General features: G+C 42.0%; 1 protein-coding gene across 2 annotated transcripts in view; it reads right to left on the bottom strand.

The window, feature by feature from the left end:
* Positions 1-23906, bottom strand: part of SEC31B (SEC31 homolog B, COPII component) — a 30687-nt gene extending 6781 nt beyond the window's left edge. The window contains exons 1-22 of one of the 2 annotated variants that reach the window (XM_014250445.2): positions 23888-23906; positions 23584-23672; positions 21449-21572; positions 20463-20658; positions 19610-19705; positions 18389-18529; positions 17756-17898; positions 17420-17519; positions 15402-15563; positions 13397-13549; positions 12490-12720; positions 10991-11065; positions 10341-10421; positions 9297-9405; positions 8736-8914; positions 7978-8104; positions 6754-6899; positions 5189-5362; positions 4375-4557; positions 3478-3691; positions 2770-3093; positions 1827-1865 (exon numbers count right to left, since the gene is read on the bottom strand). In XM_014250445.2, the coding sequence (XP_014105920.2) occupies positions 1827-1865; positions 2770-3093; positions 3478-3691; positions 4375-4557; positions 5189-5362; positions 6754-6899; positions 7978-8104; positions 8736-8914; positions 9297-9405; positions 10341-10421; positions 10991-11065; positions 12490-12720; positions 13397-13549; positions 15402-15563; positions 17420-17519; positions 17756-17898; positions 18389-18529; positions 19610-19705; positions 20463-20658; positions 21449-21572; positions 23584-23662 (3076 nt within the window). In that variant the 5' untranslated portion in view covers positions 23663-23672; positions 23888-23906. The remainder of the gene's footprint in view (positions 1-1826; positions 1866-2769; positions 3094-3477; positions 3692-4374; positions 4558-5188; positions 5363-6753; positions 6900-7977; positions 8105-8735; positions 8915-9296; positions 9406-10340; positions 10422-10990; positions 11066-12489; positions 12721-13396; positions 13550-15401; positions 15564-17419; positions 17520-17755; positions 17899-18388; positions 18530-19609; positions 19706-20462; positions 20659-21448; positions 21573-23583; positions 23673-23887) is intronic. The other variant, XM_088059428.1, reaches the window with a different exon arrangement.
* Positions 23907-27126: the final 3220 nt, after the last annotated feature.

Here is a 27126-nt window from a genome sequence, read left to right as displayed (position 1 = left end):
CACAGGGGAAAGATGCAAAAGGTGCTTCATTACTTTAATTACCTTTATTATTAAAATTCTGGCAGCCTCTTTTTGCCCTCCCTTTTCCCATGATTTCAAGACTAGCTCTCTGATGAGTTTGGATCAGAAGTTTAATTAAGTTGGCACCTATTTCTAGCTTGGGGATTCTGTGCCCTAGAACTCTGCTGGCCCCCACTGAGTCTGTGGCCTAGCAGTCCTTGGCACTATTCCAATCCAGTGGCACTCTGTATCCTCAACGGAAACAGCTATTTAAATTATACTCTTTAAGCCAGGCACTTAATCATCAGACAGGAGAGACAGAACCTGGTGCATTTTGCTGGGGTGCAATGCCATCTTCCCTATGCTACTTGTGAAATAGGATTTCTCACCATCCCTGAAACAAGGACCCATGACAGCAGTCTCCAGCAATGCCTGTCCTAGAAAAAATAAGACCATCAGAGGCTGGAATCAGGGATTATCCTGGCCAGAAAGGAGATGAGCCAACATGTTGCTGTCCTTCACCCTGTCCCTGACACTCTCAGGAATCTACAAGTGCTGGTGTCTGTTCATTGTGTTGGTAATAATATTCATGAGCTGTAGATACTTTGTTCAGGAATTTCCAAAGCAAGCAAATTTGATTGAGTCAGATTGAGTGATTTTACAGTCCCTTTTCGGATTAAGAAAAATACACATCAAAACCAGAACAATAACAGCAGGCAAGAAAACACACTCAAGGAAGCCAGTTTGCAGTGCTGAACCAAGCATGCCATATATTGCCATTAAAACTGGGGGCACATGCTGCCAAGGAGAAGGAAATTTCTCAGTAGTGAATTCCTGAAGGGCATCTTCAGCCTAAGGAAGTGCTTGAAATCCTTGCCATGGAATCATCTTCTCTTAACAGGGAGAAACTGAGGGATTTTGTTCTTCTGCTTAAGGGACAATTCCCTCTCTGGAGTCCCACTCCACACAGCCAGACTGCTTGGGGGTGTAAATGCCAATAAGTATTTGGATTTCCAAAATAAAGCTCTGAGATTTGTGCCTGGTAGAAGGTCCCACCAAAGAGCAGCAATCACTGCAGTGACAGAGGACAAAGACATTGAGCCTTACCCCACTGACAATGTAGATTAGAAAATGACTACGTTCCAACACCAATGAATCCCAAGGAGAGAAATCAGTACAAAGTATCAGTCAGAAAACTCCTCGGGTCCAAACTTTCCCCAACAGTCGAACTAAGATTCAGAGGCAAACCTCACCCTTGAACTAAAGCCAAAAGGAATTTCCAGTTCCCCTTAGAAGAGAGTCCCCAAATTCTGCTTGGGAAGCTCTACTCCACCACTGCTGGGACTCCACCTCTTCCAAATCACAGGAGGAAAGCACAAACAAAACCATGTACAAGGCTGGGAAAGTAACAGGGAGAGATGAGTTACAACTGCTGGCCTGTTCCTTGCCTAGAGAACAAAGACAGGAGAAATGTCTGCTTCCCTGTTCTGCTGGCCCAGCAATTGCCTGAAAAGACATAGACTGAAAATTAAGACCTCCAGAACTAGAGGAAAATAGAGAAGGAAGAAGCAGGAGACCCTATTTTCTGTACCCAAACTCATGAGTGATATCATAGTACTTTTATTTCACTTTCAATATCCCCAGCTATTACTTACTAGTCCTCAGGACAGGTATGTTCCCTACCCCACCTGTACAGCTCCCCAGGCACGCAAGGAAACCATAAACAGCAGTTAGCATGCACGCATGCACACACATCAAAACATGCATTTCACTGGAAGCAGCAACATTTCCTGCCCCACAGGTCTGGAGGTTTCTCTGGGTACTACCTGCATGATCCGTGTGGGGATCTAGCCAAGGGAAGAAACCTGAAAATCAAGGCAGGGTGGAAAAGGCATGATCACCAACAGCTTTCATCTAGTGAGTAATTTCATTGGACTACTATGCCAAAAAGCTTTTCAGGAAGGAATATGTCCAGTTGTAGCTTAGAACCTTTGGTGTATAATCCCTATAGACTCCACACAGTGGGATTCGCTATCCTTTTTTTTATCCTTTTTTATTTCCTAGAATATCTGGTGTTTAATTCAGTTTGCTATCTCAAGGGACAGGAAATAGGATAGAAGGAATGTCTATCCATGGGGAACTAGGTCCAACAACACTCTTCCTATTCATCATGCATCATAGCAAGGACTTCACATGATAGACTGGATGCAAACTATAGACCCAGAGAAATCTAAAACATTGCAAAGAGGAATCCATAAGTGATTCCCAGACAAGCCCTTTATGACAACAGAAAGAAAATGGGAGCACTAGAGCACAGCAGACAGAGGAATTTAATCCTGAAGCTAAGTAAGGCATATCTCATGGGCAGGGAAGCTCTCCCACCATTTCAAATACACTTCTTGTATCAGTTGCATGACCAAGGGTGAGATGAGCAAGCCTTCTACCAGGAGTTCCATGGGAACCACCACCCTTTCCATCAGAGCAGATGCCTTTGGAGTACCTGACTATTCAGAGTGCACTGAGGACCTGAAGATACATAATCCTGCAACCACATCCTGGGAGACTGAACAACTGAGGAGGCTGAATGAAACTGTCACCATTGTTGTGTTTCACCACCGTAGCAAGACTCAGCACCCTGTGCCTGTAAGGTTGGCCTCAGCACCACATCCAGCTTTTAGAGACCAGAACTCAGAAAATCCATCTCCATTATGTACTGCAAACCCCACCTGGGCTCATCCTGGGCACACAAGTCACACAAGCAGTACTTACCTGTAGGGGGAGGAGGAATGGCTGCTGGCAGTGGTTTAGTAGATGGAGCTCCAGGACCTCCCTGAGGATAACCCATGTTCATGGGACAGTTGAAAGGTGCTGAAGAGAAGTCTAGAGGAGACTGGCTTGCCACAGGGAGAGGGCAAGCTGCAGGAAGCTGTGATGATGGGACTGAGGCTGGAGTGAAGAGGGCAGGTCTGGGTGGTGGAACACCAGGAGATGTCATGGGCATGGACTGTCCTGGCAGAGAGGGCTGGCTGGAGAAGGGAGCAGGACCAACAGGTCTGACTCCCACTGGTCCAAATGGCTGAGACTGTGACACAGCTACAGACAACAGAGAGAGTGTATCAGCATCCCTTGTTTCATGTGCCAACTACTCATGACACTATGCTTCTTGGTAGTAAGCCTTCCCTTCTTCAAGCCATACCCTTTAATATCCATGTACCCCCTAGCCCAGGCTACATCAGTCAAACTGCCACCAAGCCAGCTGTGGCTTTTCCACCCCTATATATGCTTAGTGTCAGCACACATGCAGCAACAGTTACTACAACTAGACATGTCAGAAGCACTGAGAAGCCTCTTAGACAGTTGACTTAGTACTTTGTCAGTACAATAGGCCTGCAAGGAAAAAACTAGAGCAGCCACCCACATTGAAGGCTTTAGTCTCAGAAAACCTAGAAATGGACACAACTATCAGACAATGCTTACCTGGCCCTGAGACAGTGGCTGGATTCAAATTCAAGTTGTACTGTGGGTATGGGTGCCCTCTGGAATAGACACTTGTTTGTGGACCCGTGCTGGCCTGGGGAGGGGCAATGTGGTGAGGTGTCACAGACATCGCTGGCACTGGCTGAGGTGTGAAGAGGGAAGGCACTGAAGGCTGAGATGGTGCTGAAGGGGAAAACGATGACTGATAGTTGGGCTGCAATTAAAAAACAAAGAACTTGCAAACGGCTGACAGAGTCATATGTATACACATACTAGCAGATGCAATTTCTATCTCTGTCACTTCTCAGGCAACAGAAGCTGCTGTTGGTGCCCTGGATACACTCGATCAAAGGCCTTTCCCACCATGTTATTTGCTCAACAAGATAAGCACCACACTCTTCAGAGTATTCTCCAGCTCCCAAAAGAATTAGTCTTCAGGAGCAAGTTCTCATATAATGACTTCCTGGAAGCACAACCAGAGGAAATAACAAAGGAACAATAATGGAATAATAGAGGTTGGAAGCAAAACTTTGCAGACAGTCTTCTTGTGCAAGAACTGAGATGAAGCTGTACTACACTCGTTTTACTAAGATATCAGGGTAAGATGAGCATGGGAAAATGACCACAGCCCCTTTCACCCCAAGATTTGAGATGTCAGTGGCTAACTACCCTTGTAACATTCTCCTCCAGGGACTGCATGTAGGACAGGGCTTTGTGAAAAGATGCCAGACAGCTTACTTTTGGATTGTCACAGAGCTTGCATTTGCTCCAGTGAAGGACATCACTGAGGAGTTCCTCATTGTTTGTAGTTTATGTCATCTCATTTCATATGCCTTCCACAACCCAGTAGCCTTCCTCCCTCTTCCCAAGCCATGAGCACCTGAGTTTAGGGCCTACCTTCTCTGGATGTCTGGGACCTGCTTTGTGGGCTGCTCCTTCAAGGGTGGAACCACCCTTTGCTGCTGCAGGTTTAATGACCCCTACATTGACACGAGTGTAGGGAAAAGGGGGTGGCTGCTGATCACCCACATTCTCTCCTTGAGCATGAAAGAGCCGGTCTCGGAGCTGTTCAATCAGGAGCTGAAACAAACTGTACTTTAGAAGAAAAACTTTGAGAGCCCCAGATGGAAAATGCTGGAGAGGCATTTCAAGTAGACCCTGACCTAAAGCACTGTGAGTCATGAATCATCATCAAACTAACCATAGTCCCCAGGAGCCACCAAGAAAAAAACCTCAAAAAATGGTAAATCTGGGACATCACCTGCCATATTCCCAGGCAGATGAAGTCTCACTGCTCCTTCCCTCAATCTTTAGAGTATTCCCTCCCCAACCTCTACCCATATTTAGGCATCAGATGGATTTATTTCAGATTGCCAGGTGACCTCCCCACTCCCTTCCTCTACCAGCTAGTTTCAAGAAGAGAGGCAGCTTCCCTGGAGAGCTGCTTCCCAATGCTGTTCTCCATCAACCATTTTACAGTTCTACAGCTCCTTTCCTTTTCCTCGAATCAAAGGCACTACAAAGAAAATGTAAATGAAGACAAAACCCATATCCTGGAACACCTTCCCCCCTCTCCCTCTATTCTCAAGTTAGCATAAATAAGGTGAAACTTTAAGTCCTGATGCCTGTCAAAACCCCAGCTCTCTCTCATACAAAGTACCATTTCCCCCCCTATACTACTGTTTCCCACAACAGCTTGGTTCTCACTCACCTCTTTAGAGCTGCTGGGTAGGTAATTCATTGCAGCTGCCAAGCATCCTTGTGATGCCAGGAGACTGGCATATTGGGTGATGCGTTCTGCCAAGACAGGGCCTGGTGCTGGTCCTGATGTGCCTCGGAGGATCTCAATGGACCTGCTCAGCACCATCACCTTCTCTATAAGGTCCTGAATAATCCAGGGGGAAGGAAGAAAAAAGACTACTCAGAATCTGACTAGCTTTACTGGTCCATCTCATGCTGAGACAATACCAGATGGCTCTCCCCACTTTCAGATGATATCAGGGCCAATGCGGACAGAAGCTACTCCCCTCTGCACCAAATACTGTCACTGAGGACCATTTCCTCAGATGCACTTGGAGAAAAACAGAAACCAGGAAGCAAACCCTGACATTGCTACTTTAATGGTAAGGGAAAAAAAGAAAATCAGAAGCCACAAGATTGTTCCAATCAACTGTGAGGATTTTACTAGGATGCTACTACTGTTACAAGTGATCAACTTGGAAGAGGACCGGCTTAAAACCATACCAAGAGAAATTCACTAGAAAAAACTACTACTGCTGGCAAAAGGACCAGAAGGTTTTTAGTTACTCAAAACTCCTTCAACTCCTAGAAATGAAAGTAGTGTTTAGAGGTGTAGAATGATACATGCTGATATCTGGCAGCCAGGAGGAGGTCAGTTTTAAAAAGAGCCAGGAGAGCTGAAGATGCCTTTTTGTTGCTTTTACTCAGTAGTGGGATTACAAAATCAGGGAACTCTGTAGCAGAGAGCATTATCTGCAGATCTCCAAGTGGAAGACTTGTCTAGCTCATTCTAGCAAGTGACAGACACAACAGGGCTTAGTGACCTAAACCAGGACTGGTTTAAGTGTAACAGATTATTGAGATGAACTCAGTTGGTCAGTGCACAGAGCTGGTAATACCAAGGTTGTGGGTTCAATACCCACATGGGCCATTCTCTTTAGAGTTGGACCGGATCCTTGTGGGTCCCTTTCAACTCGGATCATTCTGTGATTCTGTGAAATAATCAATAGGAATGAAGAGAGGTAGGTAACAACATTGACTTAGAAGTCCTGATTTATCTGCAAGATGTGACTTCCCATATGTGATCATGCCACTTGCAGTGGGAATATCATGATCCAGACTTCATTTTATTTTGCTAAGGGTGTTCTAAAGGTACAGCCAGATAACTGCAACATTAAGTTATACATAACAAGCTCAGCAGCAAATGTATCCTAGGCTACTACAGTAAAAAAAAAGGTATAGCTCAAGCTTCCCTGACTAAAAGGAAGCTCAGAGATTACATCAGTATGTAAGAGAGGCAGGTAAGCTGTAACTCCTGTCCACAGCTAGATTTACATGCAATGTAAACACATAAACCCTGAATGATTAAGAGTGCAAGCCTCCTTTCAAAGTAGGCCCTTAATCCAGGCTGGAAGGAGATACCTGGGTGAGTACAAACAGGTCTCCACAGCAGATACCCTGATGGGAAAATGCAAACAGTTCACAGCTACCAGACTGGCCTAAAGAGGAGTCAAACCAACATCATTGCGCCTGTACCTGTAGGGCAAGAGGTGACGAGGTCTCATGGTTTTTTACCCAGCATTCTACCAGCCTCTCCACATTGCCTGATGAGATATAGCAGAGGCAGGCATCACTGGACATGGCTGCATCTCCCTCTGACTCCAGGCGGGCACCCAGCATGTCTAGAGAAGAAGAGATGCAGCTAATATTTAACACACTCCCCTTTGGAAGAGCACAATAACCCCAATGCTTTGAATCTGCACCTAATTAGAATCATAGAATCATTTAGATCAGGAAAGAACATTAAGATCAAGTCTAACTATAAACCTAGCACTGCCAAGTCCCATTAAACCAAGATTTTAAGTGCCATGTGTACTTGTTTTTTAAATAACTCCAGGGATGGTGACTCCACCACTTCCCTGGACAGCCTGTTCCAATGCTTGACAACCCGTTAAGTGTAGACGGTTTTTCTAATGCCCAATTTAAATTTCCCATGGTGAACTTGAGGCTGTTTCTTCTTCTCCTATCACTTGCTATTTTGGAGAAGTACAACCTCCCATATGGGTAGTTATAGAGAGAAGTAAGATCACTCCAAACCTCCTTTTCTCCATGCTAAACAACTCCAGCTCCCTCAGCTGCTCCTCATAAGACTTGGGATCTAGACCCTTCCCCAGCTCCATTGCACATTGGATAACAGGGAAATGGGAAGGAAACCCAAAGCTAACCTGCTTGGAAAAAAAAAAACCTTTTTCTTTTTCTACATCTGCCAATTTTTATATGTCTGCCCAAACAGATAAAAGAAAGAAATGACAGATGAATTCAGTGAAAAAAATCCAAAACTTTTTTTTTTAATTTCCAGAAGAGGTGTGGGAATCTCCAAGCAATAGTAGGGTGCTGAAATCTGTTTAAGATGGAATGAAGCCCACTGGACCTTTTACCGTAAATGAAATACCTTTCTCTACAGAATAAAAATCATCCCCTTCATGTCTCAGCCTATATAGCATCTATCCTGTTTTTTTTTTTTTTCCCATGCTACTTTTAGAGGTCACAGGAAATATCCACATATACAACTTTACACCATGATTCTCAGCTACAGTGTGCACCTATCATTCTCCTAACTCAACAGTCCACACTTATTTAAGTTCCAGGTAGCTGTAATGAGTAAGATGTGCTTTATTAACTCTATCCACTTCTTTCTGTAAGCAGTCCAGAGGTAACCTGCGCAAGGGAAATTGCTTCAAAGCATAGTGCACTGCATACCACAGAGCTGAGTGTAGTCTTCATGCTTTGAGTATGTTAACAAGATGGCCAGTGCCTCCTTCCAGCTCTGTAGATCACATGTGCAAACAATATCTTGCCAGTTCTGCTGCACAATGGAGGAAAGCAGCTGTAAGGGAAGCAGAAGGCCTGTCAGTTACTGAAGACAAAGATAAGCTGACAGTCTAAGCAACAGCTCACTTTCAGACATGCTTTCCACCATGCAGTGGCTACCTCACTGTACATTAAGGTCCAACAATCTCAGCATCCCTATGTTAACAGTAATTGGAACCTGATGCCTCTAAGGAAAAGTAAAAAGGCCCAACAAAGCACTTAAAAGAATTTGGAAAGCCACACTAGACAAGACTAAAGAGCTAACATGTATCTTGTTTCAGAGCAGCTGTGATCAATGACTGAGAACACTGTTAGGATATCCCAACCTCCATGATACTTCCCCACTGGAAATTAACAAGCTAGGAACTTCCTAGTTGAGCTGTAAAGGGGTAGTATGAACCACAGGTCACAAGCATGAGAGGCCAAGACAGAAACCATTAAAAAAGAAAAAATAAAAAAAATAGAGAATACAGACATACTATGTAGACAACATAAAATTGTCATAAAACTACCAAGGTATTAGAGTAGATGCTGACATTCTACTTCCTTCATTGAAGAAAAAGCATTTCCACATATATTCAGAGAAACATTTGGCAAGACAGTGCACACCTTCTCCTGCTCAGTTTGTACACAAAACCATCACTTACCACAGAGAGATTTGTTTTCTGCTTGGCAAAGTAGCGCTTCTGGGTTTTCTTTAGGAGGTTATCCCCACCAGCTATAGCTAAGATGATGGCATCAGCAAAGCGCTCTGCTCGCATGCATAGCTCCACTGCACCCTCAAAATTCCCCAACAAAAGGGCTTGGCTGATGAGTCCATCTGTATCTACAGAGGTGAGAAGCAGAGTCAAACCAAAGAGTCATCACTCAGATTCATTGATGATGCTTGTTTTAAAGAGCAGGTAGTAAAAAGCAGTAACAGCTAAAAGCCAAGCTAAAAGAAAATTTGGAAACTGAAAAATACCCACAGACTTGACTTTAAGTCTTCCATCATCTAGAAGATTCTTCTATATTTTTAATGGGTCTCTTATCTGGGAAAAGTATTTCTATGCTCAGTGAGACATGCTGCATGACACTTGAAGGGGTCATATGTTTTAAAAGAATCCATCTGCTGGAGTGAACTAGATTCTTCCTCGCCTCTCTTAATTTTTTGGTTTTCCCTCCTCTCCCCTTTTTCTAAGAGGACAGAAACACTCTATGTAACATACCTTCTGTGACAGGAATCTCCAATGTGCTCATATTCTGTGGGATGAGGTTATCAAAAAAGGCTGAAGAGGAAGAAACAGCAGCTACATCATCGCTGGAATTCATCAAAAGCTGTGCAAAAAGTTCAAGAGCTTATTTAATTCACTGTATACACATATCCTACCCAAAACAATTTAGTAGATTACAGGGTGGGATGGGATTGCTCTCCATTTGGTTGTGCATGCTCATATAAATCTAATTTCAATCTGGAATCTTCTGTCACTGTGCAATCAATCTGCACAGTTTCGTGAGGGAAGCAACAAAAGCAGTGCTGCAATTGACAAAGCTTAGAGATTGATGGTGCAAGACATGCAATGCCAACAGCACTGCTGGGCAGCATTCATCAACTCAACTGTCAGTCCTTGAGCAAGCTGAACTGTTTTGGATGGAACAGAGACAAGACCAACAAGTAAAATCTGTAAACAACAGGTTGGATTACAGCCATGCGTGGTGCTTTACTGAAATGCAGACGCAATTGCTACTCCTAGAATATCTCAGCCAGTGTTTGAGGCTTGTGAAGATGGTTACTAATCAGAGGACATAAGTTTTAGATACCTCAGAGGAGAAAAATTTACAGTGAACCAGGCCTTGGAAGGCATCTGAAGATGGACATCCCAAAATTATGTGAAAATACATTTCAGAGGATAGAGATGAAAAAGAAAAAAACACTACAGCAGAAGCTTCAGAGAAGAAATCCAGAACAGTAGCATCAAATTAAGATGGAGTGAGGCTAATTCTACCACTGAAGAAATCAACACAGGTAAAGCAAGACTTCTTGCAGGAATAACAGCCAGGAGTCCTTCATTGTTCAAATGAAATGTTCACATTGTTTTAAAGCCAGAAGGGAAAGTTATTATCATTTAGTCTGACCCTGTGAGGGTCTGACAGGCCTGTGAACTGCCCCTCTGCAATGCTGGCATTGAGCCCAACAAGATGTGGTTGGAATTAGACCTTCCAGTTCATTCTGCCCTCTGCTTTCCCAAGCTGGCAAGATGTACAGGACATACCTGATCTGGTGCAGCATTTGTATCACCTGCCTCAGGAAGGGGCTGTTTATCTGGGATACCATTACTCAAACATGAGGCAATCTAGAAAAATAACAGACACAGATGCACAGATTCTACTTATCAAAGTAAGCATCTGAACAGCAAAACTACCAAGAGACTGGCAAGTCCCAGACACAATTCCCCCAACTCTTTAACTTGTTTGAAAACTTCCACCTCACCCTATTCATGGCTGGCTGCCTATCAGTGGCTATTTATCCTTTTCAGAGCATTATCCACCAGTGCTATGCCAGACCGTCTCCACCTGTCACCTTCTTCCCGACTGAAGAATCCCCTGAGATGCAGCTGAATGCTAAAAGAAGCTCTCACAACTGCACTGCTGTTAAACACTTCCCAGTGCACCAACAACTGAAAGTAAGATAATTGGGCTCAAGACTCCTTTGGCTTGATTCAGTACAGCTACAGTTGCACCCTTACAAGTGCTTGCATTTGTTTCTTAGTGAGGTATACTTCACATGACTCCCAGCTGAAATTGCACAGTTTTGTCTTTTGTATGCTATGAGATCACTTGCTCAGTTCCAGTAGGATCCTACAACTCCCCTGCAGCAGCTTTAATCCTGTAAAGGTTTCTATCTATTGGAAATACCCCTTACCTTTCTTTGCAGCTCCTCTTTACTGTAGCCCAGCAACTTGAGAAGTTTAGTCCTGGACTCCTGCTCCAAATTCACCTGAGTCCCAATGGATATTAAAAAGACAAAAAATATGTAAAATCATAGACATCTACACACTGACAATAGTTAGGTGCCTCTGGCAGCAGCAAAGTTTAGAGCTCAGTTTATAGATAAAGAATTTAACTATGGAAAGTCCACTTAATAAACTGTTGTGTAATGATGCATTGAATTTAATCATGATAATTGAATTTATAACCATGATAAAAGGGCAAAACTCAACTTTGCCACAGTTACAACTGAAGTACAAATGTGTATCAAGACCACAACTGTATACATACCTAGTGTACTCAGTCATTAATTCTCTGAATAGTCTAGGAATTGCCAAGCTAATCTCTTCAGACAGAATTGATTGATTTGAGTCTGCATGAAACTGAGACAAGGTGGTTGCCTGAATTGCTAGCTGGCTTCACAAGAAGTAGTTAACTGTAACAGAATCTACTTGGATGAGGATTTCAGACACTCCCAAAAATTCCCACAGGCTGCACACAGCCTAATTGATTGGCACTATTTATATGCTTTAATGCGTGATTAACATTCTACAAGGAGAATCTGTCTGTCTCAGTTAAGTCCCATGTTGCTCCTTCTACACAAATGATTAAACTGTACATGGATAAGATACTTGTAAACAGTCCATTTTAGAAACTGTTCTTGCAGAAGCAGGAATGGTGCTACAGGACACTTTTGTACAGAAGCCTAGTTTGTAGTTTAAGACAATCAATTGTAATAGATCCTTTATGTGCTGCAGTGGTCTCTCAGGACATCAGACCAGATGGATTATAAAAAGTGACTAAAAATGACAGTTTGATGTGTCTCATTTAATTCAACTGAAGACATTGTTGCAATGGAGACCATTGTCACCACCCAGATTAACAGCTGGCCATCCTATTCAAGATTCACCAAGCAAATATAATACTATGGCAAAGATCCAAATATTTTGCCCTCCACACAGTCTGCTACAAGTGTCTGTAAAACACTGCCAAGACTAAGTCCTGCCTCTTCAGAAGGATGACCACTTCTTATTACCAAATGTTCATGTTATCAAATTGTCCATGAAGGCTAGTCAGTCCTTATGCCACCACAGCTCTCTCCCTTGTTCTGGGGTATCTCATTGTCCATTTGGACTTCACTTTGAAAAATAACAATGTACAGCTCCACACATAGCAGGCAGATATAGCTTGGCAGTGTTCTGAGATGAAAAACTCCTGTTTCAGGAAGCCCAAACAAGTTCAGTGAAAAGACCATTCCTAATGAAAACTGAGACAGCCTCCAAGACCTCAATTTGCTTTAGGAAAGTAATAAATTTATTAATTCAATTCCATTTTATATTTTAAAGAACAGGAATATAAAGGGCTAGAGAGGACCATATTCCACCCCAGAACCATAAAAGAACCAACCTCTGTATTTCACCACAGCCACCTTACCTTCAAGAAGTTCCAGAGGTTCTCCTCAAATGGCAACTTGGCTGTCTGGATCTTGCCCTGGCAGTAATCAAGGAGGTTCCCTGACTGCAAGGCCATCTGCAGTTCTTTGGATCGGAGCAGGAATTCGGTTTCAGTAGTGACTTGACTGATGAATACCTGATGTGGGTAAATCTGCTGCATTTGCTGTCCAGGAGCTTTGGTAAGACCAAAGGTAATCAGTTTTCCTCCAAACTGCAAATGACAGAGGGAAACACAGTAAGTATTCCTATAAACAAAGAGAAAAGCTACTCACTTAGTTCTTCATTTATCAAGGCAGACCTAAGCTCCAGCAGTGATCACAAGGAACCCAAGAGTTTATGCATGGTACCAACGTTGAGGGAGTTCACATTCAAGCTGAACTGAACACTTGTGCATATCCAATCAGGCCTAGCCAACTGCAAGTGCCAGAGAGGCACAGAAGAAAAGGTACCATTTGGAACTGGTAGTTCTTTTGTTACATGGAGAGGCAGACTGCAGAGATAAAAACTATGAGGTGAAGAGCAGGCACTAGACAGAGAACAAGTCAAGCAACAGGCAAAAAGAACAATTCAGCCATCCAATTTAGGAGCAAAGATGTGAGGAAAATTAAATGCCTGGATAGGAAAGAGACAGAGAGAGAATGCAAGGCCAGCTTTTACGGATTTTTCTTATATTTCCTTTAACTCCTACTTATAATCCCCCATTCTCTGCTACAGGACTCTTTCTTGTTGGAAATATACCTGAATGTAAACTTCACTTCATGGGACACCACAATCCACTAAAACAACTAGCAACAGGAAGATATAGGTTTTTCCAGTGAAACAAAAGGATTGTATCACAAGACAACACATCTCTTGCATTTTCAGCTAAGGATGCTCCATTCACTTACTGCAAATGAAACCCCCACAGGTCTGCGAATCCACTTGGGTGGCTTTTTCAATGGTGGAATCAAGGTGGTCTGAGTTACTTGCTCAGGCACCTGCAGAGGAGGAAGGCTCTGTCCTGTGCCAAAGGGATCCAGGTTGTTGAAGGAGGAAGAGATCTAGAATCAGATGGAAATAGGAAGAAAATATAATTCAATTCCTCTCTGTATGGAGTAAGCACAAAAAACTATTGTTTAGGAAATAGTTACTTTCCACACTAATGAAGAATGAGGCTAGTACAGCACCTCTTTCTGGAATACTACTGAGCCCCCATGCAAGAGAAATGGCATTTCAAAATAGTTCCAGCAATTGTTTCTCAAGAAAAGTTTTACCCCAAGAGATTTTCAAGTAGTTTTCCTTAGCAAGATGCAACTTTCCTAAAAAACACTGCTAGGCCTAGTACCCAGCTCAGACATAGGGGTTGCAAAATTACTTGTTTTATGCAAGATAATGACAACATATGGTCAAAAGTTGTCCAACTCATTTCTGGTTTTTCTCACAAAGGATTTCTCACTCTCTGTTGCTGTCTTTCAAATGGGTTAGTTTCAAGGACTGTCTCAAGTTTTTTTGGCTTAGATGAGACTGATGAAATAAAGCTTTCTTGTGTAGACAAGAGAGCGTCAGTGGCTCCTGAGCCAGACTTCTGACATTTAGGGAGTCAGGGAACATACATACAATGCTGTTCACAAAGCACTTTTCATTTTTAACATTGTTTGCATAGATTTGTTGTTTACTAAAGATAATCCTGTTCAAGTTTGACTGGGCCATAGGGAATAGCTTTAAAATTCAGCTACCCAGCATACCCAAAAGGAAGCAACATCAGGCTGATCAAGCTAACACAGTCAAGTCTTACAATCACAGGCAATGTTTTGTCTTTCTTTAGAGGAAACCAGTTCCAAAGAAAGAATATTTCTTGAGGAACAGCTTATATCAAACAGATCAAATGCCCTAAATCTTAAAGAAATAAATAGACACAATCAGGTCTGCAATAGAGTTTCTGTCCTGAGACTACTGAATTCATAAGAGAGAGACCTCTTGGTCACAAACTCCCTGTCACCATAACTACCATTACCTCCTTCTGCTTGTGTTCTTGTTATTCAATTTATTCAATAATTATTCAATACTACTGCTCCCCAATTTTGAGCAGTGGAAGTGTGGCATGCACATGAAAAATGCAGAGAAAGAAAATTCTCCATGGGTTAAACAAATCCTTAATCTCCCACAGCTGTTGCTTGATGAAGTATTTTCTGTCTCTTGTAAATCCTATGAAACTGAACTCAGTCAGCTGTAAATGACTATATAAATAACACTTAAGCCAGCTCATATGTATTCTCTTAAAACCTGTATTGTAAAGCATTCGTTGGCTGGGACAGAGGGAGGGAATTAAAAGACTAGACACCAGATTAAAACTAAAATTTTAGACAGTAGTGACATTTAATCTGTTCAGAGTTTGCTCATCTATTCATTGGCTAAGTGATGGTTTCCAGTATCAAAAATATTAACATGCTCAAAGTTGTAGTCAAAAGACTTGAGGAAAATTGCTAATAGTGATTTATAAGCCACTTAATAAACTTACCTTCTAAACTAATGAAGAATAACATATCCTATTAATTTGTATCAATGTATTTAATGTTAACCTAATGACAAGAAAAGCTTGTGTGCTGCTTTATTTTTAGTCTAATAGTAATAACAATAAAATATATCTTAACATCACAACTGTGCTTGCTCTTGGTTCTCTTTACACACCTTATTGTCAGAGGCAATGGGGTTTCCCTTTGGGATCTGGTGGGATTATTAAACCTTCACACAGGTAGGTTCTGGTTCCCACACCATACAGCCATGGGTCCTGGTGCATGGGACAGGCTGCACAGCTTAAAAGTGACTCTGTTACACACATGTGCTTCCACCACTCTGAGCAGACACGAGAGAAACTGCCAGTCTGTCAAGGTCTAACATGGTCACAGGACTTACCTTGTCAGCCTGTGTCTTCTGCTGAGCTTCTAAGTTCCCACCCATAACAGAATAAATGTTGATCCACCCATCAAAAGTGGCAGCAGAGAAGACTGAAGGATTCCTAGGACACCACTGGACATCAAAGCACCACTGACTCCAAATGGGCAACTCATACACCACCTATCATAGAAAGAGAGAAAACAGAAGCACAACACAAACAGCCTCCTGCTTTCCCCAAATTACTTGCCCACAGCAAGTATTTACATGCCACCATTGCATAGAAATCTCTTATTTTTGCTTCTTGAAGGGTACATTTGCAACCAAATTATAGCACCTTGAGTCCAAACAGCTGAAAGTCACAGAAAGCTCATGTTAAACTGCATTCTGACTGTAGAACAAAATCCAAAAGTGAGAAGTAACTTTTGCTCTGCTTTCTAAATTTTACTGTATCAGAGTACTATAGCATTGTCACATTTGCTGTTAAGCAAGGGAGAGACACCGGAAAACAACACAATAAAACCATAAGTCAAGAGGTGAGAATGTGTCATGAGCAAGACCACATAAGCAGAAAGAATAGTGTGGAGTAACAAATGTGACAAGGAAAATAAAGAGCCTGAAGAAAAAATATAGAACAAGAAGAGAGGAATGTAATAGCTGCATATGAACTATGAAGGACATTGCAGGCAACAAGTTAATGGTTCAGCAGTCAAAAAGCCAAAGTTCAATTCATGGCCCAGTCACAGACTTCCTCCCTGATGTTGGGCAACTCACTAACACAGTCTTGACTTGAACCCTCCCATTCGTAAGACCAATATATTTCCTTTATGGAACAAAGCATAGACAATCACAGCTTCATTTTCCGTGGAAACATGATCTGTGTTTCCTCTTCCAGGTAGAAGCAAATTAATATCATTTGCTTATATTAAAATCTAGACTGCCAAATAGAAAAACTAACAAACAAATCCCAAGAAAACAAACAACCCCCAAACCCAAAGAAACCAATACTTCCCTCAAGCTTACAAGATCAGTTATTCTGTATAACTGTATTAATCCTTAATACTGCAAAGCTTCACAACTTTTTCACCTGAAAATTTGCTGTTCATTGGTACCAAGTCAAAAAGAGCCCCCTAACAGTAGTTTATACATGAAAGTCTAATTTGAATTTGGACTCTGCAAATCTACAGCAGCACGCACAAAGATAAGTCAGCCATGCTAATTTTTTAAGTTTTCCGCTAAAAGGCAGTGAAAATATTTTAATTAAAATTAGACAAGCAGCATTTCATGCATTTCAGGAAAATGGATTCATTTTTTTCCTTGCCTCCAGGCAAAAGTGGTCAGCTGAGTAATATTGTCCCATGAAATTAATCTAGCCTGGGGCTCCCATCTGGACTTTTTTCAGTATTGTTAGAACACTTGCCCCATGCTATCATCAAGATCAACTGCATTGTCCAAAGTTCAGTCTTGTCCAGGAACTCAGCGCTGAATGAATGGGTGTGCATAAAAAAAATTTAAACAGCCTCACTTTAATTCAGGTGATACCTAAATATACCAAAGTATGGTAATTCTGAGATACATGACTAGATAAGCACATACATGTGAAAGCATTTTACTATAAATAAAGTTCATACACATTTTTTAAGTACTTTGTTCCCTTCTCAGTGACCCTTTCTAACAAATGCTCCTTGGTCTCCTTCAAATTTCCTCCTGAAAGAACTTACTACTCGAGGAGAAGGAAAAAGAAGAAATACATGGAAAAGAAAATACTAAAGTGTGACTATAGCAAGAGTAATAATCATAAATAGTTAAAACTAAATTTTAATTATTCTTCCCTCTCTGATCTCTGGACAAAGATGTATCAGCAAAAACCTATTTCATCTGGATATGGACCACACTCATTCACTTTGGACAGAAAGAGTGCGTAAGACACACTTGAGGGAGTTACACTGGCACTCCACAAGGATACAGGGAAGGACAGACACACAGCAAAGCACACAAAATAAAGCAGACCATGTGTTCTGATAGCTGTGGTTACGTACCTCCCCCACACTTGGGTTCCAGCACAAGATCCGGTTGTCTTTGGCACTACTTAACAGCAGATCAGGGTCAGCCTGGCACCAAGAAACAGAGAGAACTCCCCTAAAACAGATCAGAAATAAGTCAATTATATTTCCTGTACAGTCTGCTCTGCCACCCAGTCACTAAGAAAGCACCATGCACCAGCACCTTGGCTCAGAAATGCTAGTTCTCATTTCTACCTTCCATCAGATTCATCTGGGAAAGAAAGCAGACCCAGGAGAAAATCGTAATTCCCCAGAATCCAGTCTCCCAGATGTCTGCCTTGAAAAGATACAACACAACATGCAAGTCCTCACCTTGTGTGCCCTTCCAGCTGGCTAAGAGGAGAGGTAGCAAAGCGTAAGTCCCATATTTGGATCACTGGCAAACGATCATCCTCAGAGGAAAGGACTAGCTGGGTTGCAACTTCTGGATGCCAGGCCATTCCTGAGCAATGCATCTAGGGACAAAAATAGCACAGACTGAAAATCCAGCCAAGCAAGCTGGCAACAGTACAAACAGGCCAAAGCCATGTCATTCTGTACTGAACTCACCTAGAATGCTTCACATAAACCAAGTCTAGTAATGTCTTGCTTCAGGCAGCAAGTATTTCTACCTTCTCTTCACAGCAAAAAAAAAAACCACTAACCATATAGAGGTCAAAATCCAAAGTCAGCCTCGGAAGAAAGCTGGGAGGCTTCTCATAAATGAGTTGTGAGCACAGAAACTGAATGCAAGAGGGCATGAATTTTAAGAACAGTAAGGGGTCTTGTTTTCCCATTTCATTCAGGGAAGAATAAGAAGAGGCACTTTGATGCTACATCTCCAAGAGAACTAGTTCCAACAGCTTCTAGAATAAAAGCACTTGTCTCAAGAGTCTGTGCCACTGCTTTGTAGTCACATGTGGCATGCTGTAAGCTAGTTAGAAACACAGCCTTTTCTCCACTCACTCTGTTGCTGTGGTCACTGACTTTGATGATGGGCTCATTCTTCCTGAGGTCCCAAACCACAGCCTTGCCACTGGGGTGAGCAGAGGACAGGATATGTTGCACCTGCCGATTCCAGGACACCACACTGATGTCTTCATGAGGCTGCCAAAACAGGAAAGGCCACACATCCATTATTCCCAAACTGAGGGAACACAAATCATGGGAGTCTGTCAATGGTTTAACTGAGGGATTAGGGATTTGATGATAAATAGGTTCCTCTCTTCAATTGCTGATCAGCTAATTGGAAATACCAGCAGCACTAACCAGAAAGACTAGGGGAAGTCCTTACTCAGAGTACAGTGAACAGTAAAATTCTATGGGGGAATGTCACCTGAAAAGTACCTTTGAATTTGAGGAGTAGGTACTGGATTCTACATTGGCCAAATTTGTCATAAATCACTCCAGAGAGAACTGCAGCTGAGCACACATATATGTTGCTACCCCTACTTCTCAGATGAACTTAAATAGAAAGATGACCTTGTGCAACATTTCAGGAGTGCAGCGAGATGGAAAGCAATGAAGTACTCATGGCTAATTGCTGTTATTGTATCTACTGCAATGCAGGAGATAGGCAAGGAAACAAACAGGAGACTTACTGGATGGAAAACCTGGCCTGCTTTTACTGAAGTTTACTATGATTTTTCTACTTTCAGGAGTTGATTGCCCTGAATAATATAATAAGCATCAGAAGATCAGAAACTTCTTCCCCTTCAAACTCAGGAAACATTATCTGGGAGCAATAGCCAAGATGCATTTAATGGCTCACTGGCTCTGCTAGGGATATGACTTTCATGAGATATGAAAAGCCTCAGCTGAAGCCTGAAATAAATTCATTCCTCAGAGAAGGTCCAATAAACCTTCTTAATCCATCACACATGCCCCAGCTGGATCACAAGATAAACTGGTCAGTTACTTGATTCAAATCCACAAAGAGCTTACCCATCCATGCAAAGTGCATCCTTCCAGAGCTTGCCAGTCTACCTCCCCTCCCTTTACAACACTTCCTCCACCCCCAAGGATGAAACCAATCAGTCTTTTCTGATTCATCTCTCTTCTGACAGACTTCAAAATCACTCCCCTTTCATGGACTGACTAGGCTAAGATGTCTCCACACACATCTTTTTGTCTTGCCTACTGAGATACAAAACTGCAGGAGTATTGCCCAGAGGAAAACTCGTTTACCTGTGATTTAGTCCCCGGAGTCATAGGCACACTAAAATTATTCAAGTCCCAGATGAAAATTTCAGAATCATTGGCTCCGGAAGCCAAGAGATTACTCTGTAGAAAAAAAAAAGAAAAGCTCAGCTGAGATTCCTGCTCACAGTTTCTTAAAAATAAATGGAAGCAAAAACCCCAAAATCTTCCAAAGTGAGATGAGAGCTGTATTTCACAGCCACTAGCATGCATTAAGATACTAACTGGATTATAAACCAAGCACATCTCTGGCCTCCATGCTGTCCACTGTGGCATAGTACAGACATATTTAAAATCTGTCTGTTTTGTGCAGGTGGCTGCTGTTAATCATGATGAGATTCTGCCACAGGCCTGGAAGCCACTGTCTCTGGCCAGCTGAGCCTTTGCCCTGCATCCTGGCAACAAAGAATTTCTTCTGAGAAGATGCAAGTTTCTCACAACTGCAGACAATTTTCCATGTGCCTTTGTGCTACCACAAGAACCACGTTCACTCCTCATTTATGCTGCAGTCCTTTCAAATGTGATCAGAGTCTCACTGAATTAAACACCAACTGAACAAATAAAAAAACCAGAAGTTCTGATTTCAAAAGGACAATGGTTTGACATATAGCAATATTACAAGACATGTTTATATAGAGAGTTAAGTGATTTGAACAAGGTCGCAGGGGAATTCAGTGGCAAAACTGTGAACAGAAACCAAATATGAGTCTCAAACCAGCCTCATGTCACAACTGTGCCTCTTTAGTTAAAATTTATCCTTTCACATTATAACTGTATACACAAAAGAACGTATTTTCTAACATGGAGGTTAATTTTCCTTTGGTATCTTAATATTACACACCTGAAAAGGGTTGAAGTCAAGGGCTCGAACAGGACCTGAATGCTTCTCTGTCTGCCCAATGACAGGGTCACCCTTTGAAGTCAAGATCTGGTGCACACTGTACATTGTCAGGACTCCGTTATCCCCTCCACCAATGATCACTCCAGAGGAGTCTGCAGACCCATTTCCAAAGTTCCCCCAGATCAGCTTATGAAACCTAAAAAAGGAAGGAAATAAAGCTGGCATAGGCCATGATGCTTGGTGGAAATTAAGACACCCTCTTCATTATGAAAACTCACATCCATGTTTCAACCTATTAAACACATCCATCAGTCTGCACTTTAAACAATCATCTTTCTTTTAAGAGAACTGTGGCTCTTGCATGGAAAAAAGAAATAAGCTTCCTTCCAGTGACATTTCAAGGGATCTTGAAAAGGAAGAGCTTGTCTCTATTGTTGTTTAAAACATTTAGGACCTCACATAGGATTTGGTGGGTGAAATCCTCTAGCTTACACTCTATTGAAAATTAGTTAAGAGATTTATGTGCCTTCATTTCTAGAGCAGTTATCTGAAAAATATGTTTACTCCCTTTAAAATCTGCTAGTTAGAAACACAGGCTGTGTTTTACACTGGGTCCAGATGTCACCCACACTGATGAGCCTAAGAAATCATCTTGTTTTAAAAAGCTGGAAAGTAAGTTTCACTCCCTCTCTCTAGTCTCTTGAGTGCAAATTGTTAGCCCCAGAAAATTCACATTATACATAATGTCTCTACTGACTGACTACCATACAAGTCACTTCAGATTTCTCTAGTAGTCCAACTGTTCTACTTTTATACCCAGTATGATCTGTATCAACAAAAATGTTCTTCAAATGTTTTTGAAGAGAGGTTAATTGATTCAAAAGATCTCTTTATAGGCTGTAAACATTATCTCCTCCTCTCCTTTCTTGCACCAGAAAACCCTTTTCAGTTTCATTGACTGATACATCAGTATGAGCCTCTAGTACCTGTTTGAGGCAGGAAGTGTTCCTTTCTGCTTCATGTCCAGGGAGGGATCCCTGAAGTCAACCTCAAAGATTTCCAAGGTGGCATTTGTACTGAAGGATGCATCCAGTTGTTGGGCAGATGTTCCTAACAGAAGTACAAAGGTAACACAAGTGGGCATTTTTGTCAAAAGCACAAGATACAAAAGAGTAAGGCACTGTAAACCTATTCTTCATAGTCAACACAACCTTGGTGTTGTAACAGTTCAAAAGAGGACATGTCTGAACACCTCAGAAAAAGAAATCAACAATTATGAGAAAGACTTTGAAAGAAATTAAAAGTTCTTCAGGAAATTCTGGTCACCAAGGTTACTGTTACACAGGCAACTTTCTTTTTTGGGATAGATGCAACTCATGCACTCTCCTCCAATCAACTCTGGTTTTTGATATTAAGTTCTTCTCTAAATTACAAATGCACTGACATCATGAAAGCCAGATACAATTATATTACCAAGTACTTATGTACACTGTTTCTCAATCATGACATGTCTTAATCAGACCTTATAGACTTACTCTACAGCATAAGTTCTTCAACTGTAACCAACTAAACCTTCCTCAACAACCCACAGACAGCTAACAGTCACAAATTGGAAACTTCCTTCTTTCTCCTTATTCTTATGGAATAAAAGCTGCAAGTTGATTTAACATTGCCCAGAGGGACACTGCCAGGTAAACTGTCCCCCAGTTACCACAGGGATGCTTACAGCATGGGAAGTGCCCAAAGGACTATTAAGAAGCAGCACAAATTATGAAACTACACAGCTTCTGATCTAAAGCAAACTGAAGCCAAGACCTTTGGTTCAGCCAAAACTCTGGCCTTGTCCTCTGCAAACTTCCCCAATGCAAATCCTTCACAGAGGCTGCAGCTCTTCACAAACTGATCCAGTGTGGATCCCCTCCATGGGGTGGTCTTTCAGAACAGATTGCTCCAAATCAGTCCCCCATAGGGTCACAAGTCCTGCCAGCAAACCTGTTCCAGCATGGGCTCCTCTTTCCATGGGGCCACAGGCCCTACCAAGAGCTTGCTCCAGCACGGGCTTTCCGCAGGGCCACGGCATCCTTTGGCATCCACTTGCTCCAGCACAGTGGATTGTAGCTGGGTATCTGTTCTACCATGGACCTCCATGGGCTATGGGGGTGACAGCCTGCCTCACTAAGGTCTTCACCAGGGCTGCAGACGAATCTCTGCTCTGGCACCTGAAGCACCTCCAGCCCATCATTCTGCATAGACCTTGGTGACTGCAGCACCGTTTCTCTCACATATTCTCACTCCTCTCTTGTCCTTCAGTTACATAGAGCATTTTTTCTCCCTCTTATTAACTATGTTATCCCAGAGGTCCTCCCACTCTGTTGGGCTCAGCCTTGGCCAGCGGTGGGTCTGTCTGGAAGCCGGCTGGCACTGGCCCCAGCAGACACAGTGGGAGCTTCTAGCAGCTTCTTACAGAAGCCACCCCAGCTACCAAAGCCTTACCCTGCAAGCCCAACAAAACCACCAGAGCTGTCAGCTCCACACAGACAAACTTGCATGCTGCCAACTAAGTGAACAGGCTCACTTCCTGCCTCAAGAAATAAAATTACTATATGAATAGTGGTTAATTAATAACATTAACAAAATAAAATGTAAGGTTTTGCAAAAGTACTGAAAATGGAATGTTAACCAAAACAGGCAAGTTTAGGGAGAATAGGTTTATAGTATTTGATTGTCAAGCTACATGATTATGACTGAAGACAGACAAGTACAAGTGACCTTAAATGAATATTACTTGAATTAACTTTTTTCCCCCACAGGCACAGGAAGTGTGTAATGCAGAATAGCAAGCAGTGTTGGAGTCTATACAGTCTTAATTAGAAATAAAAAAATCATGCATTCAACCTTTGAAAAATCACTCACATTTAAAATGTCAAAGTTGGGCACAGAAGTAATTTTCTGCCAGTTACTTAAAAGAAAACATAAAAGCTGTAATGTTTTTGGTATATTGCTTCTAAGTTTTCCAAAGACTATCAAGGTGGAAACTATTGAAATCTAAAACCCATACAACTCTATATAATTTTTTTCTGTGATTCATACTCTTATATTCACAAATTGTGAAGAACTTTACCTGATGCTAGGTAAATAGGGTGGGTGGTTGCTGGACTCCATGCCTGCACAGCTGTTCGCTCAATTTCTTTTAGCTTCATTTTCTAGACTCTGAAAGAAATTTCACACAGCATTTAGAACAGAGAGATACAGTTGACGTGAAAATATTTATATCAGAAACATGATGAGAACACATTGCTCTCAAAAGAGTTAAGTTAATTGCTATTTCCTAAGGCAGTGAATACAGTATTACTGGAATGAATCAGGATATTTAAGAATTCATTAACCACCCCCCCATCCCATTGTCTGACCCCAGATTTTCTTACAAATATAGCTCTCTTTTTCATATGTCCCACTTAAAGGAGAGTTTCAGAAAAAAGAAGGGGATCTAAATAATCATACTCGTTTTCACTGCAGGCTGGTTTAAATCAGCCACAGAAATTAATTTAAACAAACATATTTTGATCTAGCACTAGCTGCTCTCTCCAAACAAGCTAATGTCAGTATATACATATGCAAAAAGAGAGCAGAAGCAATCTCAGGGCAGGCTAAATTCCAAGCAGAAAAGTGACGTGGCAACAGAAAACAAAGTGCAATGCTATCGTGTGCCAATTCAGTTAATGTACTTTGTTCTTGCTCCTCTGAAAAGTGAAAGGGAAAAAAAAATCATTTGACTTTTTTTTTGAGCCAGCAAATGGTACAAGGGGAGAAGAAGTAATCCACAAGTAACTACTGGGTTTCAATCTCAGCACTGACAGCAACTCCTTTTGTTTACTCAGGATGGATGGAGTGACACCTGTGAAATGGGAACAAAATTTCCCCATGTCTCCAGTGAGAGATTACTTAGGCAACAATGCAGCAGGTTAATTGAAAATCAAACATCAACAGCAGGCAGCTGGGAGGCCGCAAAACTGAATATAAAGACAACTGAATACAATACAAATAATTATTGTTCTGAGTAGGATTCCATTCTTACTATGGAGAAAGTACCCAGCACTCCATTCCTGACCACAAACAGGCCTTCTAAGCATCGTAAATACTGTGTGGACATTCACAGGCTAGTGGGGTCACTCTCATGAGCAGTGCCTAAACTTTTCGAGCTTGGCTGCACTGCAGCCTTTTAACTCTAGCTAAACAGAACTGCAACCTCAGATGATATCATGCTGAATAAAGTAAAACTGTCAGCAGGCAGCACAGCAAAACCCTCTGCATCTTATCAGATTAACCTCTCCTGGTTACTTGACACTGCTGGTGTAAACCACAGCCATGCATCACATTGTCCTCTGTTCAGATGCAGGGCTTATAAGAAACTGTAGCCTCCTGAGTCTACACAAGGGGGAAGTTTGGTTAGCATTACTTCTTGGACTTGGACCTCCCAGCTAATAATTCTACACCTTTTTTTACGGTTTCTTCTGCTTCACAAGTCAGAAGTTAAGGACATCCTCTCTCTCTCTCTCCCCTATGCACTGTTAGGACATGCTGATTGACTAGAATCTATTTAATGCTTTTTAACATTAGCCTGAAGCAGTATCACCCACAGATCAAACTGCCAACTGCTATTCTCGCATTAAGCTTATTCCAACTTACTTAAGACTCAACAGAATCTGAACAGAACTCTTGTACAATTAAAAAAAGTGCAACTATTTCTTCATGCCCCCTAAGAATAGAGGTGGAAAGGTCATCTCCTCATTACCATAACAAATCTCTAAAGCTTACTTTGCAATCTTCCAGTACACACTTTGTGGGGTATTAATTAGGGGTCCCCCACACACTCTCTGTGATGCATCTCTCAAGATGTTCCAGCACCTACTCACGCCTCCCAGACTACTGCAGAAACCCTGTCTTCTCCCTTCATCACCAGAAGTTAGGTGAATCTTCTAGCAACAGTCTATTGCACAAGGCTCTAGCTGACTCCACCACTGTGTGGAGGCAGGACAGCTGGAATGCTCCTTACAAATCCCTTCCTTGCCTCTTTCTGCTCCAGTTACAATCTATCAGGTGAAGGAGCTGGCTGTACACTCAGGCCTCACTGCTTCTTGGTTTTTGAGAGGGCAGCTTCCCTGTGAACATTAATAGACAATGGCCAACAGACCTCTTCCCTACAGGAAATTAATTGGTAAGGAATCACTGAAGAATGCAACTATCACAAACTTAGTAGGGTAAATGGTACAAGTTCCCCCTCCTTACCTCTGTGCTGGACTGACTGCATGGCTGAAATAATTTGCATTTAATGTGCAAATAAAGATAAGCTGCAAAAATTGTGCAGAACAGTACTGATCAATTGTTTGGCTTTTCTTGTCAATAGAACGTTTTACATAAGAAAGTCAATTACTGCATCATTACTGTTCTCTTTTCACAAACTTAAGTCAGGACAGAATGTGAAGGTAAAGTGTCTTGGTCATGGTAACCCACCCAAATAGAGGAAAGCAAACAACACTCCATTTAGAGTGGCTCAATGTCAACAGAACAACTGCCGAAGTGCTGGATCATAAGTATTGAACAGGTTCACTGTGTCCTTGGCCCTAAAGGCAAACCAGCAGTGGTTCCAAGACTTGAGAAGGCCCACAGAGGATGCATAAGAAGCTAAAAGAACACAATATCCCACTATCGCTTAGGAGTGTCTGAGCAGTTCAGCTCCAGTGCAGCTCAGGACCTGCAGATATAGCAGCACCTCCTCCTCAAGTCAGTGAGCTGAGTTTGAAAGGGGAAAAAAAGGAAAAAAAAAAAAGATTTGAGTCTTACTTTTAGAGAAGTGACCCTTCTATACACTCTGCATATCTGTATCCAAGAGAGGACCCATAATACTTAAAGGAAAAAAGCCCTTCTTTAGCAAACTCTTCTGACTGCCTGAGAAAAATTTGCAAATATTGAATTCTTCCACAATAGAATTTTTAAGGCGAGGTTGCCACCTGCTGTCATCTCTCAAAATAGCAGCTAAGACTTCCAAGAAAGCTCATGCTTTTCTCAGGACTTCTAATCAATTAATCACAACAATTCCTCACTCTTCTTCTACAGACATCCATCCAATTACAGATCTAATATATTAATGAATCTCAGCCCCAAATGGAGTGGACAGAAGCAACAATTCCCCACAACTTTCCCCAGACATGGCTTCCTGCACAGACCTTAAAGGGTAACAATGCCTGCAAAGCAAAACCTGACAGGTCAGAGCACACTCCACCACTGAGAAATGGAGAGCACGTAGCTAAACAGTGAAAATTCCCAAGTTATATTAGACCATGTAAACAATGCTGTCAGAGGCAAAAATTCCTCACCTCTGCTATCCTGAAATACATATGACATTACAATACATTATAGTAAGACCATGGTTGCTGTATGAGCTAATTTACCCTCAAAGCTGTCATAACAATTATCCCTGATAGCACCCCAGTGAGGCCTTCTCTCTCTTGCACCACCCAAACACTGTCAATCAGAAATCCCCTCCCACTGACTTTCCTAGTTCTCCTGCCACTGGACACCCAACCATTCCTCGCTGAACAGTTCCTGCTGATATTGGACTTCCAGCAGTGCACACAGAAGACCCGATAGGCTGACCTCCCCACAC

This window comes from Pseudopodoces humilis, chromosome 9 (assembly GCF_049639895.1).
Source record: "Pseudopodoces humilis isolate 2021_Gansu_Grassland_sample_001 chromosome 9, ASM4963989v1, whole genome shotgun sequence".
NCBI classification, from domain to species: domain Eukaryota; kingdom Metazoa; phylum Chordata; class Aves; order Passeriformes; family Paridae; genus Pseudopodoces; species Pseudopodoces humilis.
The sequence above is the reverse complement of the archived record's forward strand: the minus strand, read 5'-3'. Positions and strand labels throughout refer to the sequence as shown.